The following is a 12,406-nucleotide window of genomic DNA, read 5'->3' on the forward strand; positions in this document are numbered from 1 at the left end:
AAATCCAGGAGAGACATGGAACCAGAGAAGCTGGAGGATGCTCTCTTCGCATCCCCTTCGTGTTCACTGTTTCTTGCGACTTGGACTATGCTGGCTGGAGGCCAAGCCTCTTCCAGCGTGGCCTTTGCTCTGGTGAACTTGCTGCCATCAGGAACCCTGCATTTGGGATTGTGCTGATGGGGCGCAGCTCAGCTGAATCTGCCCATTTGACAATACTGTCACAGGATCCACTGGGTATTAAGATGTTCCGCTGTTTTTCCCAGGCTTAGCTGTACTAGAAGCACTCTTCGTCCCAGATTTATTTGGTGCAGTAGAATCAATAACTCCTAGACAGCAGGTATAGATGGGGCACTGGTGGAACGTTTGAGAGAGAGCAGGTCTGATATGTGAAAATATGCATTAAAAGCAATGTCATCCCAAGGTGGCTCATTATCAGAGCAGTGAGGGATCCAAGCCCAGCTGAAGAACTGAAGTGACACTGTGTGGCCTTACCACTGCCTGATGGACCTAATTGTAATATTGTCCAGTGAAAGCAAAAGTATTAAAGCACAGCTTTCAAGAGAACAGGTCCGAAGGGTTTGCAGACCATCAGTAAAACGAGGTTCATATTCTCACACAGATAGCTGCGTCTTTGTGAATGATTCTTTCATCTCCATGACCCTTAACAAGTTACAAGTGCCCGACACAGAAATGTAAAGTATGTTAATCTGTACTGAGTGTGCAGCACAGCTAGTTACTTGGCTAGACTTGTGGCCTTTTCCTGTTTTGAGTTCTCAGTCAGAGTTTTCAAATCACTTTCCCTTTCAGATATCATAGGGAGTTTCCCGTTAATTATAAATCCAGCAGCTGTGTTACAGATCAGGGAGATTTCCAGTCCTGTAGCCCTTAGCTTGAAGAAAGTAATCTTTTTGTCTACCTTTTATCTCTCAGGAAAGTTGTGTTAAACTACTCAAGAAACATTTTGCATTCATAACAATCAGGGTTTTGTGAACCATCCCTGTGGAAGACAGCATTCACTCTGTCACGGAATCACGGAATCTTCAGAGTTGGAAGGGACCTCTAGAGATCATCTAGTCCAACTCCCCTGCTAGAGCAGGATTGCCTAAAGCACATCCCTCAGGGCTGCATCCAGGCGGGTCTTGAAAATCTCCAGAGAAGGGGACTCCACAACCTCCCTGGGCAGCCTGTTCCAGTGCTCTGTCACCCTCACTGTAAAGAAGTTTTTCCGTGTATTTGAACGGAACTTCCTATGTTCTAACTTGTGCCCATTGCCCCTTGTCCTGTCACTGGGAACCAATGAAAAGAGCCTGGCTCCGTCCTCCTTAAACCCACCCTTTAGATACTTGTAAACATTAATCAGGTCCCCCCTCAACCTTCTCTTCTCCAGGCTAAAGAGTCCCAGCTCTTTCAGCCTTTCCTCATAAGGGAGGTGCTCCAGTCCCATAATCATCTTGGTTGCCCTTCGCTGGACTCGCTCCAGTAGTTCCCTGTCCCTCTTGAACTGGGGAGCCCAAAACTGGACACAGTACTCCAGTTGTGGCCTCACCAGTGCAGAGTAGAGGGGGAGAATGACCTCCCTCGACCTACTGGCCACAGTCTTTCCTATGCAGCCCAGGATGCCATTGGCCTTCTTGGCGACAAGGGCACCTAGGGCAATTAATCAAAACTCCAAATGTGGGAAAGCCAGGTCACCAGCCCTACTTTTCTTGACTAAAATGTGCCACATCTCCTTACAGAGACCACTCGACAAAGACTGTAGTAATTGCTCATAGGATGTCAGCCGCAGCATCGGTAATGTCTGGGCTCAGACCTTCGTAGTGGACCGAGTCTTACTGTCCCATCATGTCCTTAGTTTCATTTTTGCCACATCTCTATTGCTTATCTTTTGCCTTGGCAGATTTGCCAATGGAGAGCCAAGCTGATAAGTCTTTTAAAAGAGATATCTAACATTGCTCTTCTGCACTCACACTTAAATCCTCAGCTCCTGGCTTCCAAAAATCTCACAGGTGCACCAACCTCCCTTGCCTTCGGTAAAGGCTGGTTGCCACTCCGCTATTTTGTGACTCAGGACTATTTCTTTTGCAATTCCTTTTAACATGTAGAGAGCACTAGGGATTACAGTGGGTTTCAATGCTGGTGAGAAGGTTAAGAACTGAGGCCAGGTAGTGTAGAGGTCAGGCAAATTTCAATTTATCTTTTTAACTTTCAGTCAAAAATAGTTCATTGCTTGGTGCAAGATTTCCCACCCCCCAAAATATTGCAATCTGTACTATTACAGTGAGCCCATCTAGATGCCGTGAACACGGTGGCAGCTGGATCAGAGGGTGTAATTACGAGTTGTGTCATATCGTCACAGTCACGGCGTGGCATTCCCTGGCAGAGCTGCTGAGCCCAAGGGAGCCTTTGCAGCCCCGTTCCCTCCGCCCCGGCTGTGCCTCCTGCTGCGGGCCAGCCGCCTTCTCTCCGCTGCTATGCCAGCACGAAGGCGTGCGGGGCTGCGTTGTACACTGAAGCAGGGACCTGATCTGTCTGAAGAACAACTCAGAAAAAATGGTGTGTTTTTTCACTCACATCTGCTGTTTGAGAGAGTTCATCATCCAGAAAAATTCATTGAGACGGGCCAGAGCCACAGAGCATAAGGGCAGGGATGAGACAGGGGCTCCTTAAAGCATCACTGTCACCAGAAGTCATTTATGGAAAAGTGCCCTGGTGAATCAAAGCTGGTATTTTCACACCTGTCCGGGAAAAGAAAAAACCACCAACCCCCCATATGTTTACTAATCCTGGCTCTCTGTGTGTATAATAGTGATTCAAGTTCCCCATTATCCTTGTAATGGATCTTTCATTAAGCATAACATTGCCTGACATGCCAAGCACAACAGACAGATTTAAAGCTCAGCACTTGGACTGTATAATGTTCCCAGTGTTAATCTCGGACCAAGTGATTTTTTTCTCCTTTCAGATACGTTTCTAATTATTAAGGCTGGCAGAGGTCCAGATGTTTGAAAATCCAGGAGTTACAGGACAGCTCTTTAATCATAAGAAAAGAATTACTGAATTAATAAAAGTATTAGTACAGGTAAAATTAGCACCTTAAGTGAGTGCTTGTTCATGCAAGTAACCATATCAGGCCTAATAAAATTTAACTACTGATGTGGATTTTTTTTTTCTCTTATTTTCTTACAGTTATTTAGGTTGTGACCCAAAGTTGTCTCAGCTTCTGAGTCCTTTAAAAGGACACTCTCAGGCAGGTCCCAGGGAATTACCAAAACGTAGGTGAAAAGGATGTGGCTCTGCGTGCTTGTGGTAGCAGTTTTGTGGCTCATGCTTCTGAATTAAAGATGCAAAAACCACCATTGTCCTGCACGTCTGGTTTGTAGACCAAGAAAGGGGATTGATCAGCCCATGTTTTAAATCTTTTTTCAATCATTTCTAAACCTGGGCAAAGAAGCTGCAATTCTCTGCAAATGGACCTGGGTCCACCATGCTGCAGTCTTGACGTGAGAATTATCTTCCAAACAATTGGTTCTGTATGAAGAATACCATCATCTCTGTTGGTTCATCTGCAAGTCATCTATTGAGTTCCCTGGTGAAGATATCTTTTGGACCACAAGGATTAGCAGTTTCAAAAGATATCTTTTTCTGCCTACAAAAAAAAAAAAGATAATTACCAATGTAGTTTGTCACATGGACATTAAATACCTAGCATGTATTTGTACCTATCCTGCAGCGCTGCTGTTTGAAAAGGCAGTTTATTTGGGGAAAAAAATAAATTGTGGAACATATTATTTAACCTGCTACTTTAACAGAGTCATGTGAGATTATGCCTAAAACACTTCTCTGGTGTTTATGTTCGTTCACTTTGTAGCTGTCTGCTTGGCTTTTGGTATGTAACAGCAAGTTTCCTCCTTTTACCTGTACAAGTCAGAGAGGGGAGAACGAGAGCTAGAGAGGGCAGAGCATCCTCCCTGTGGACCACTAAGACTCGGCAGGACGTCTGAGGGAGGAAGAGGAGATTTTCAAGAGTGCAAATGGCATTTGGGTACCTGAGCAGGTAAATGCCTGCCTGCCAGCTGTGCTTGCGGATGTCTCCCCTGTAAAGTCTCAAATGACTTTGGGCTCATTCTTTCCAGTGTTTATTTTCAGACTGGCCAGGCCCATTTGCAGTCATCCACATGGTAATGTCAGAACTATTTCTTTTCCTTTCCGTTGATAATTGGTCTCAAAGCCTCAGCTAAAGGCAAACCAGACTTGCCTTTTCTGAATCTTCTTTCCCAGCCTTTTGGATGGAGAGGTGCAAGCCAAGATGCAGGTTTAGGAAGACCTGTGTGTCTTGTCCTGTGACCCAGGGACAGGGATTCAGTGGTTTTTAGCTTCTCTTATTTCAGTAGATCATAGAATCATAGGGTTGGAAGGGACCTCTGGAGATCATCTAGTCCAACCCCCCTGCCAGAGCAGGGTCACTCAGAGCAGGTTGCACAGGAACGCATTCAGGTGGGTTTGGAATGTCTCCAGAGACGGAGACTCCACCACCTGTCTGGGCAGCCTGTTCCAGGGCTCTGCCACCCTCAGGGTAAAGAAGTTCCTCCTCATGTTTAGGTGGAACTTCCTATGCTCAAGTTTGTGCCCATTACCTCTTGTCCTGTTCCTGGGCACCACTGAAAAGAGCCTGGCCCCATCCTCCTGACACCATTAAGTATTTGTAAGTGTTGATAAGGTCCCCCCTCAGCCGTCTCTTTTGCAACTGAAGAGACCCAAATCCCTCAGTCTTTCTTTATAAGAGAGGTGTTCCAGTCCCCTAATCATCAGATGGAGGTTTAAATTCTTGCAGATATAGATTGCTCACATTAAATTAAATTTGCTGAATTTTGTTTGGGGTATTTTAAAGCAACTGTGATGTGTCTTTTATGTTTAGATGACTGGTGATGTAAGAGTGCATTTTTTTAAAAGTGCAAACCGTCTTGAGCACTTAATTTTATCTGCCATGGATTAATATTTGTTTTTCTACTGAGTGTGGGGTGTTTCGTCTGTTCAATTGACTGAACCTGCTCCAAGTTTGACTTTTTTTCTGTTTCAGTGCTTTTGTATGTGAGGAAGGAGACGGATGAGGTGTTTGATGCTTTGATGCTGAAATCACCCACAGTAAAGGGGCTAATGGAAGCGGTAAGTATCCGATGTCCTCACGTTGTTTGTCTTTCTTGGTAAGAAAATCTTAAGGTTTTCAGTATATTATTGAGAACAACCATAATATAAAGAGGAAGTTATTCTCAAATACTTTTAAAGCCTTTCATAAAGGCTTTCTGGAGCACGCCTCTGAAATGCTGGCATGTTCCGAATTCAGTGCTGTCAGAAGGTTGCTGGGATTAAATAGTGTTGCAGACCTGGTTTATTGGAGACCTGAGCCTTGAGGAATGGCAGTAATTAACCAGTGTCAGGGAAGCAGAGAGATGCAGGCTCCATTTTCTGAAACGCTTCTTTCTGAACTGATGATTCACAGCCTGTTGAATCTTCTCCTGTAATGCCCATCGGTGTGTTCACAGCCATCTTTTAAAGAAGAGGCTCGAGGATGCACCGTTTCTGTGTGAATTGCATATGACTTTTCTGCAATTGCTGCTCCGGCATGAAAGAGGCAGTTGCTGAGCCAATGCAGACTAGTCATTCATACCTCCTGTCTCAGATTTCTTCTCTAGCCCTCACTCCCAGAGGGACCTACCTGTCAGCCTGCCTCTTTGCTGCTTCTTTGACTTGAGTTTTTGCTTGTTACCTGTTAGCCGTAATCACGAGTAGCTATTTACACATTTAATCCTGTTTGTATGAGCGGATGGCTAGTAGATGTGAAATTTGGGGAGGGAAGAGTTAAAAAGCAACCACATGTCTCACTGCTTTGGTGGGGGCACTAATGTGAGACTGACCTGTGGGACACTGACCTGATTTCCAGCCTTGGTTACACGTAGGAGAGAAGATGGGAGTGGATGAAAGTATCCCTAGAGAGCTCAGCCGAGTGCTAAAGTGTGTATATTCACACTCTCATAAAACGGTCACAGTGTCTTGTTGCATGTACTGGACACATCAAATGCAGTAAAGATTGAGTTATTTGGTCAATATTTGGCCAGTAGCAGAAGGCAAAAAGATATGTGGGTTAGTGAAGTTGTTTAAAGCACCTATGCAGATCAGGGTATCTCCGAGGAGAGTCAGCTGCATCTTAAGGATGTCCTAGCTGTGCTCTTGCCAATACTGTTCGTTAGCTGTGAGTGCAGCTCAGTCGTTAGGCAGAAAGCGCGTGTATAATAAAAGCCAGGCTTCACTCGAAGAAGGCTGCAGCCTGATTCATGATAAGCTGTAACACGATTTCATCTTGTCTTTGTATGGAAGTTAAAAGCATGTAACAATCCTTCTATAACCCTTCAAGCTAAAATGAATGTTTTACCTCCAGTAGTCTGTGCCTCTCCATGCCTGTTTTCCAGCCACCGTGTAACATAAAAACAAAGCTGGTGCAGAAGCAGGAAAGGTTTCTGCATACCTCTGTGTGCGCAGCTGCTGACTCAGTGGCATGCATTTGGCACCAGAGAAATCTGATCTGTTGTAAAACGTCCCGGTTCGCTGGAAGGAACATATTCAGAAAATTTTAATTCTCTTTAGTAGGATATTATGGATAAATCATTTCCAAAAAGCTGTCAAACTGCATATTCTGAAATACTCTCTATACAGTCGTTTCAGCAAATCATTTAATTTTGTAATTGTGCACATCCTAAATGCTTAATTCTAAACTCAGTACTAAATAACTTAGAAAATGAGGCTCTGAATATTGTAGAGCCCCAGATCTGAAAGACAGGACCAATGATGCTGAATCATACCCTCCTTCTCTGTTTATGGATTTTACTTTTTTTAATGATATTGTTTTTTCAGGTACTATGTTTATTCTCTCGTCTATCCCCATTCCGAATGAACAACTAGATTCCTTCTCAGATGTCTTTCTTCTGGCAAATATCTAGAGGTCTCAGGTTTCAGAGAATACAGTACGTCTCAGAAAGTGATGCAAATGTTTGGTTTTTAAGATGTTTGCATCCTACACTAGGCAGTCTTGATAAACAGAACATAGTGAAACAGTTGCCCATCACAAAACATCACGCATATGTGGTGACTGACCAGCTCTAAATCCTGCTAAAGCCTGATCCAAAGTCAAGTTAACTCTGTGGATCTCAGTAGGTGCCCCAGTCTTACATTGTGCAGAATCACATCTTTATTCAAATTACAGAAGGCAATCTAAATTGGGAAATTCAAACATCTCCCAAAGTTTTTCTAAAATTAAAAGCTAACAGCTGAGCTCAGTAGAGTTTGCTTAGATACCTGTCTATGTATGTGTCCTTCCAACCAATGTAGGGCAGCAGACTGGACCATTCCATAGAAATAAGTTGGCAAAAATCTTTTCCTACGTGCCTCAACCAGCCCAGATGTTGCCCTTTCTGTCTTCCTGACCCCAGCAGAGAAAGCATTTCTGGTGGCCTGTGCAATCAGATGTGTGCTACAGACAAACTTGCGGTGCCAGCGGACTGCAGCCCAAAGGGACACCCAGACTTTTATTTCAGTGCCACTCTGGAGGCTGTCCCACTGCTTCAGGCATCCTAAGGGAAGGAAACAATCCTCTGCTCAGAAGATTGAAAATTGAACGATGGAGATGATAAAGGAAAATATTCCTCCAAATAAAGATATCTTTTTAAAATTTATTATAGCCTGCTTGGGGTCAAGTGAGAAATCCTGTTGTTTTATATGGAAGTTGGCAGCAGCGGTGTTCCCCCTGAGCTGGCAACAAGCGTGATTCAGAAGAGAGTGTTAAGTGAGATGCCCTAGCAGATGCTAGCTCTCTGCTTTCTCAGATTCTGCAGCAGGACTTAGCACATTTGCACCGCAGGCTTGTTTTCGGAGCCGGTGAGGGGGAGGCTCTCCCATATCCCCCCTTCGAGCCTTGCTTCCACGGCTCTCCGTTTGGTATAATTGGTTGAGTCCTTAGGGGTTCCTGAGAAATGTGCTTATTCAGTCAGTCGGCAGTCTTTTGCAAAGCTCACTAATCCCTGCATGTTATATAAATCCTACACCTGTCACAGGCGGTGTGACAAGGCAAGGCTTTCTCAGCCCTACCTCTCGTAGCTCATGTAGGAAGCGGTGTCCCAGAGTCCCAAACCACTTTGAGCAACATTTGGAATGCTTGAATGTTAGATATCCCAAATATCCTAGAGAAGTTTTATGCTGGAATGCTGTATATTAGCTGCTATTAAACCCCCTTTGGCACAGGGATGTTTCTTCCTGCTTATTTATTTGCATGGAGTCAGTGAAAAGTGTCTTCAAGTAGTATTACTAGGCTTCAGAGTTAACAACCCAGAGAGTTGTTTCCTTATGTTCACACAGTTGCAACATTTTCTGCACTTTCAGGTTGCAGTTTTTCTCTGATGCCTGTTATGAAGGATTTTTTCAACAATCTGATGAAATGGAGCCACTTTTATTATTGCTTTACATGAAAGCTTAAATTTAAGGGTACAACAAAGCTACAGATACAAAAGTTCAGCACCAGATTGCGTATCTGATGTCATTCTATTAATTGTAAGCAAAGCTAAAGGGTAAGAAAGAATAAAAGGAGAACATGAAAGTTTCTCTGAGAACTTCTCCAAGACAGTCAAGATTTGCTCTCACGGTGCAGCACCTGGATACCCCAGAGGAGTCACCAGCCTCAGATCAGGCAGCTGCCCTCAATGGGCAGAACAGGATGAGGCACCGAAGGAAGGGAGACTTGGAAAGATGGTGGTAGACAGCAGTGGAGTGTGAGCGAGGGACAAAGTGTGGGTACCTACACAAGTGCTTCTGGCCAGAGGTATAATCATAGAGTCATAGAATGGTTTAGGTTGGAAGGGACCTTAAAGATCATCTCATTCCAACCCCCCTGCCATGGGCAGAGACACCTCCCACCAGACCAGGCTGCTCAAAGCCCCATCCAGCCTGGCCTTGAACACTTCCAGGGATGGGGCATCCACAGCTTCCCTGGGCAACCTGTTCCAGTGCCTCACCACCCTCATAGTGAAAAATTTCTTCCTAATATCTAATCTAAATCTACCCTCTGGTAGGTGATTCCTTCTACTGGGGATCCTGCCCGCGGATCCTCCCTTGGATTTATGTGCATAGGTTGGATCAGGTGTTCACGAAGGTTAGGTGGGGCATATTGTCCCGTTTGTGATGGAGAGTAGCTGGAATAAGTTAAGACATCCCACACAGGGATATGGCAAACCCTGGGTTCAAATCACCCTTGTTATGCCCTGTTTGGAGCAAAGACTTGAACTTGCTCCAGATAAGCTGAGTATGTTATGGTGGAACTGCTTTGTAGGATGCATTTCCACCCTGTTCATGTGGCTATGTAGCTTTTGTGTAGGCTACACAGAGCCTTTCGCATAGGCTACATAGAGCTCAGAGTGAAAAAGATCGGTTTTATAGTCTGATAGTGAGGATGCTTTTGTGAGATGTGACAAGTGGGGTGAAGCCCCTCTTCTCAGAAACGTACAAAGTGGACTGCTCACCTCAGCAGGGAGAGTGGGACTCTACAGCGTATGAGCTTGCTCAGCCATGATGCTGAATTAGCTCTCTCCCAAGGAACCAGGACGACCATCAATATCTCCAGCACCATATCCAAAAGGGCAGTAAAACTGAAGTAGCAAATACAACCCACAATATAATTTGTATTTGGTTCTCTGCTAGGTGCAAAACTGGGGCTTAGTGTACCTTATCGGTTACGTCTTATTCACATCCTCCCCTTTCTGTTAGCCACAGATGTATGCTGTCCACAGAGGAAACCGCAGCGTAAAAGAAGTTTTATTGGTTCTTCAGCATCTTGGAGTTACATTATACTTTTTAAGTACAAAATTGTATCTTAGATAAGATGATAATTATACAAGTATAGGTGATGTAGGCAAGTATAGGCCACTTAATTCTCTGTCTTAAAGAATTCTGTCTCTCTGGATGGGAGCTGTGCTTGGGGTTCAGCCTGTGGCTGTTTTAATCAGTCCTTGGTGTGCTGAGTTTATCCATTGCTTTTTTCAATTTTTTATTTCATGATAATTGCTTTAATTTGCTTCTCTAAAGTATCACTTTTTCTCAATGGGAGTCAATGCAAACACAACAAAAAGATTTTACAGTGACTGATGTTTGGCAGGCTTTAAATGGATTCTTGATTGTGCATTTCAGTTCTCTGATGCAGAAGATAAATAGTCAGCTATTCAGCTGCAACTTCATTTCACCTGGGAAGAGCAGGAAACTTACTTTGGTTGGCAGTAGAGTATCACAGAACATTAATCACTGACAAAAAAGTTACTTTTCCGTAATTATTTTGCCTTTTGGGACAATCTTCTTCCAAAGTATGAGCTGTGAGACCTGTTCCCTCAAAGAAGAGTTATAATTTGGAAAGTAAACCTGGATTGGACGGAGGGCTCAGGGACACCATCTCCATGGGCACATCACAGACTCGCTGCAGAAGGGATGTCCGAAAAAGTTACTAATACACTGCTGCAAAGCAATGCCAAAGCATCCCAGTGAAGTGCTTGTTAGTGTTGGTAATTTGTCAGCTTAAGTAGTTCTTCCTTCAAAAGTTTTCCTATAATTTCTGCTTCAGCTGGCAAGAGGTTTATTTTAGAAGTTCTATACCTTGTTAACACACTTCTCTGCGGCATCTCGTCTTGTTAATCTGTACGCTCAGATGATGTTTTGTGAGCCAAATAGTGCTCTCATTTTGCCACCCTAGTAACTAAACTGAGTCACCTCCCCAACGATACAGAACCTTCCAAATCCCGTGTGTAGCAGGTTTGTAGCCCTCCCACAAGAAAAGGTTCCTAGAAGATACTTCTCAGACAAAAGACCCATGGAGGGTCCCGTTAGCTTAACAAACCTGCAAATGCCGTTAAGAAATGTGCACATCTTTTTTTGTTGATCCATCAATCCATCAGCTCCTGTTGTGTTGCTGCTCATCTGCCTTCTGCCTGGGGGAAGAAGCTTTCGCTTCCATGAGCCCGGAAAACCAGAATAAGAAACAGCAGAAAGGCATCTCATCAGATTGAAATTCCCTGGTAAAATCTGAAGCTGGAAAGACTGTTGGCTCTTTGAGCAGAGCAGTAGGAGATGCTGAGGCAGTTTTGATGACTCAAACCCTACAAAACCTATAGTCTCCAAGTTTCTGGATGGAAATGATTGTGGTTTTTTGATCAAGATGTTTTAGGATTATTCCTCCCCTAATCATCCTTAAATGAAGATATGGCATGGTTGCGAGTGACCTTTCTGTATAGCTATCCTGTCAAAGTTTGCAGAAATTTAATGCCTTATGTAAAGTGAGACGTGATAATTTTTCTCATTAGTCTTTAATGATATTTCTTTTTTTTTTTTATGACTTCAGATCTCTGAGAAATATGGTCTGCCAGTTGAAAAGATTGCAAAACTTTATAAGAAGAGCAAAAAGGGGTAAGTAACTAACTATCTAGGGATTATTTCAGGATCCTTCAGAAGTGCTTGGGGCCTCACGATGTTGGGCAGTATAAACACTTTCAGGAGACATGCCCGTGCGCTTGGAATCTTAATGTCTATGGTGACAGCAAGGGGTGGCGGAGGAGGAAACGTGAATCTCCAGTCTGTGTCTGACCAGTATTCATAGGCTTACTGTGAAGAAACAGTTTGTGTTTGGAAAATGTGTTTGGATAAGGTCTGTTTTGTAGACTATATGCTTAATAATACGGAGCGTTAGCACGGGACAGGTGCAGCCTTTGCTGTGAATCTGTCACGGAGTTTCCCTGCATGGTTAGGAAGAAGTAGGCCCCTGCCCGAATCTGAAAGGCAGGCAGGCAGGCAGGCAATGTTTGCTGCAGGGGTTTCAGCTGAGTAAATTTAGAGCACCACAGCTGTGATTTTAGAATAGCTAGGCTACTGCGCCTTGCCATAAATCTAAATCTCTCCACTTCAGCTTTTTTTTTACTTCTAAATAACCACAATATCATAGCGATATAATTTTAAATCATCATTTATTTTCATCTGTAACTCTAGCTTAGGGCATTGTTTTGTCTGGGGACTTCTTTAGCTTTTGAGAAGACAGGTGAAACTTCTCATGTTTTGCTTCTTTCTAACACTGTTTCCAAGTGATAAGTTTGTTGGAAGAAACACTTTATGGTAAAGAGTGAGGAAAACACTCATATACACTTCTAATAGTTGTTGTCAATATTGTCACATCCAAGCTGAGTTCTAGGCCTGTGAGCTGTGTGAAAAGCACAAACTTCACTGCTTCCCCGCGTCCGCGACTCGCACCACAGAGGTGCAGCAGCTCACACGGCGTGGCTGAGCAGTAGCACGGAGGTGTACCTGGGGGAGGCAACACCAGGCATGGGAAACA

The 12,406-nt window shown here is 43.9% G+C and overlaps 1 protein-coding gene across 3 annotated transcripts in view; it reads left to right on the top strand.

The window, feature by feature from the left end:
- The window catches only part of GRHL2 (grainyhead like transcription factor 2), a 71,503-nt gene that overhangs the window by 54,314 nt on the left and 4,783 nt on the right, over positions 1-12,406 (top strand). For all 3 annotated transcript variants that reach the window (XM_063327290.1, XM_063327289.1, XM_063327291.1), the window contains exons 14-15: positions 5,078-5,163; positions 11,423-11,487. In XM_063327290.1, coding sequence (XP_063183360.1) covers positions 5,078-5,163; positions 11,423-11,487 — 151 coding nt within the window. The remainder of the gene's footprint in view (positions 1-5,077; positions 5,164-11,422; positions 11,488-12,406) is intronic.

Source organism: Chroicocephalus ridibundus, chromosome 2 (assembly GCF_963924245.1).
Source record: "Chroicocephalus ridibundus chromosome 2, bChrRid1.1, whole genome shotgun sequence".
Lineage (NCBI taxonomy): Eukaryota > Metazoa > Chordata > Aves > Charadriiformes > Laridae > Chroicocephalus > Chroicocephalus ridibundus.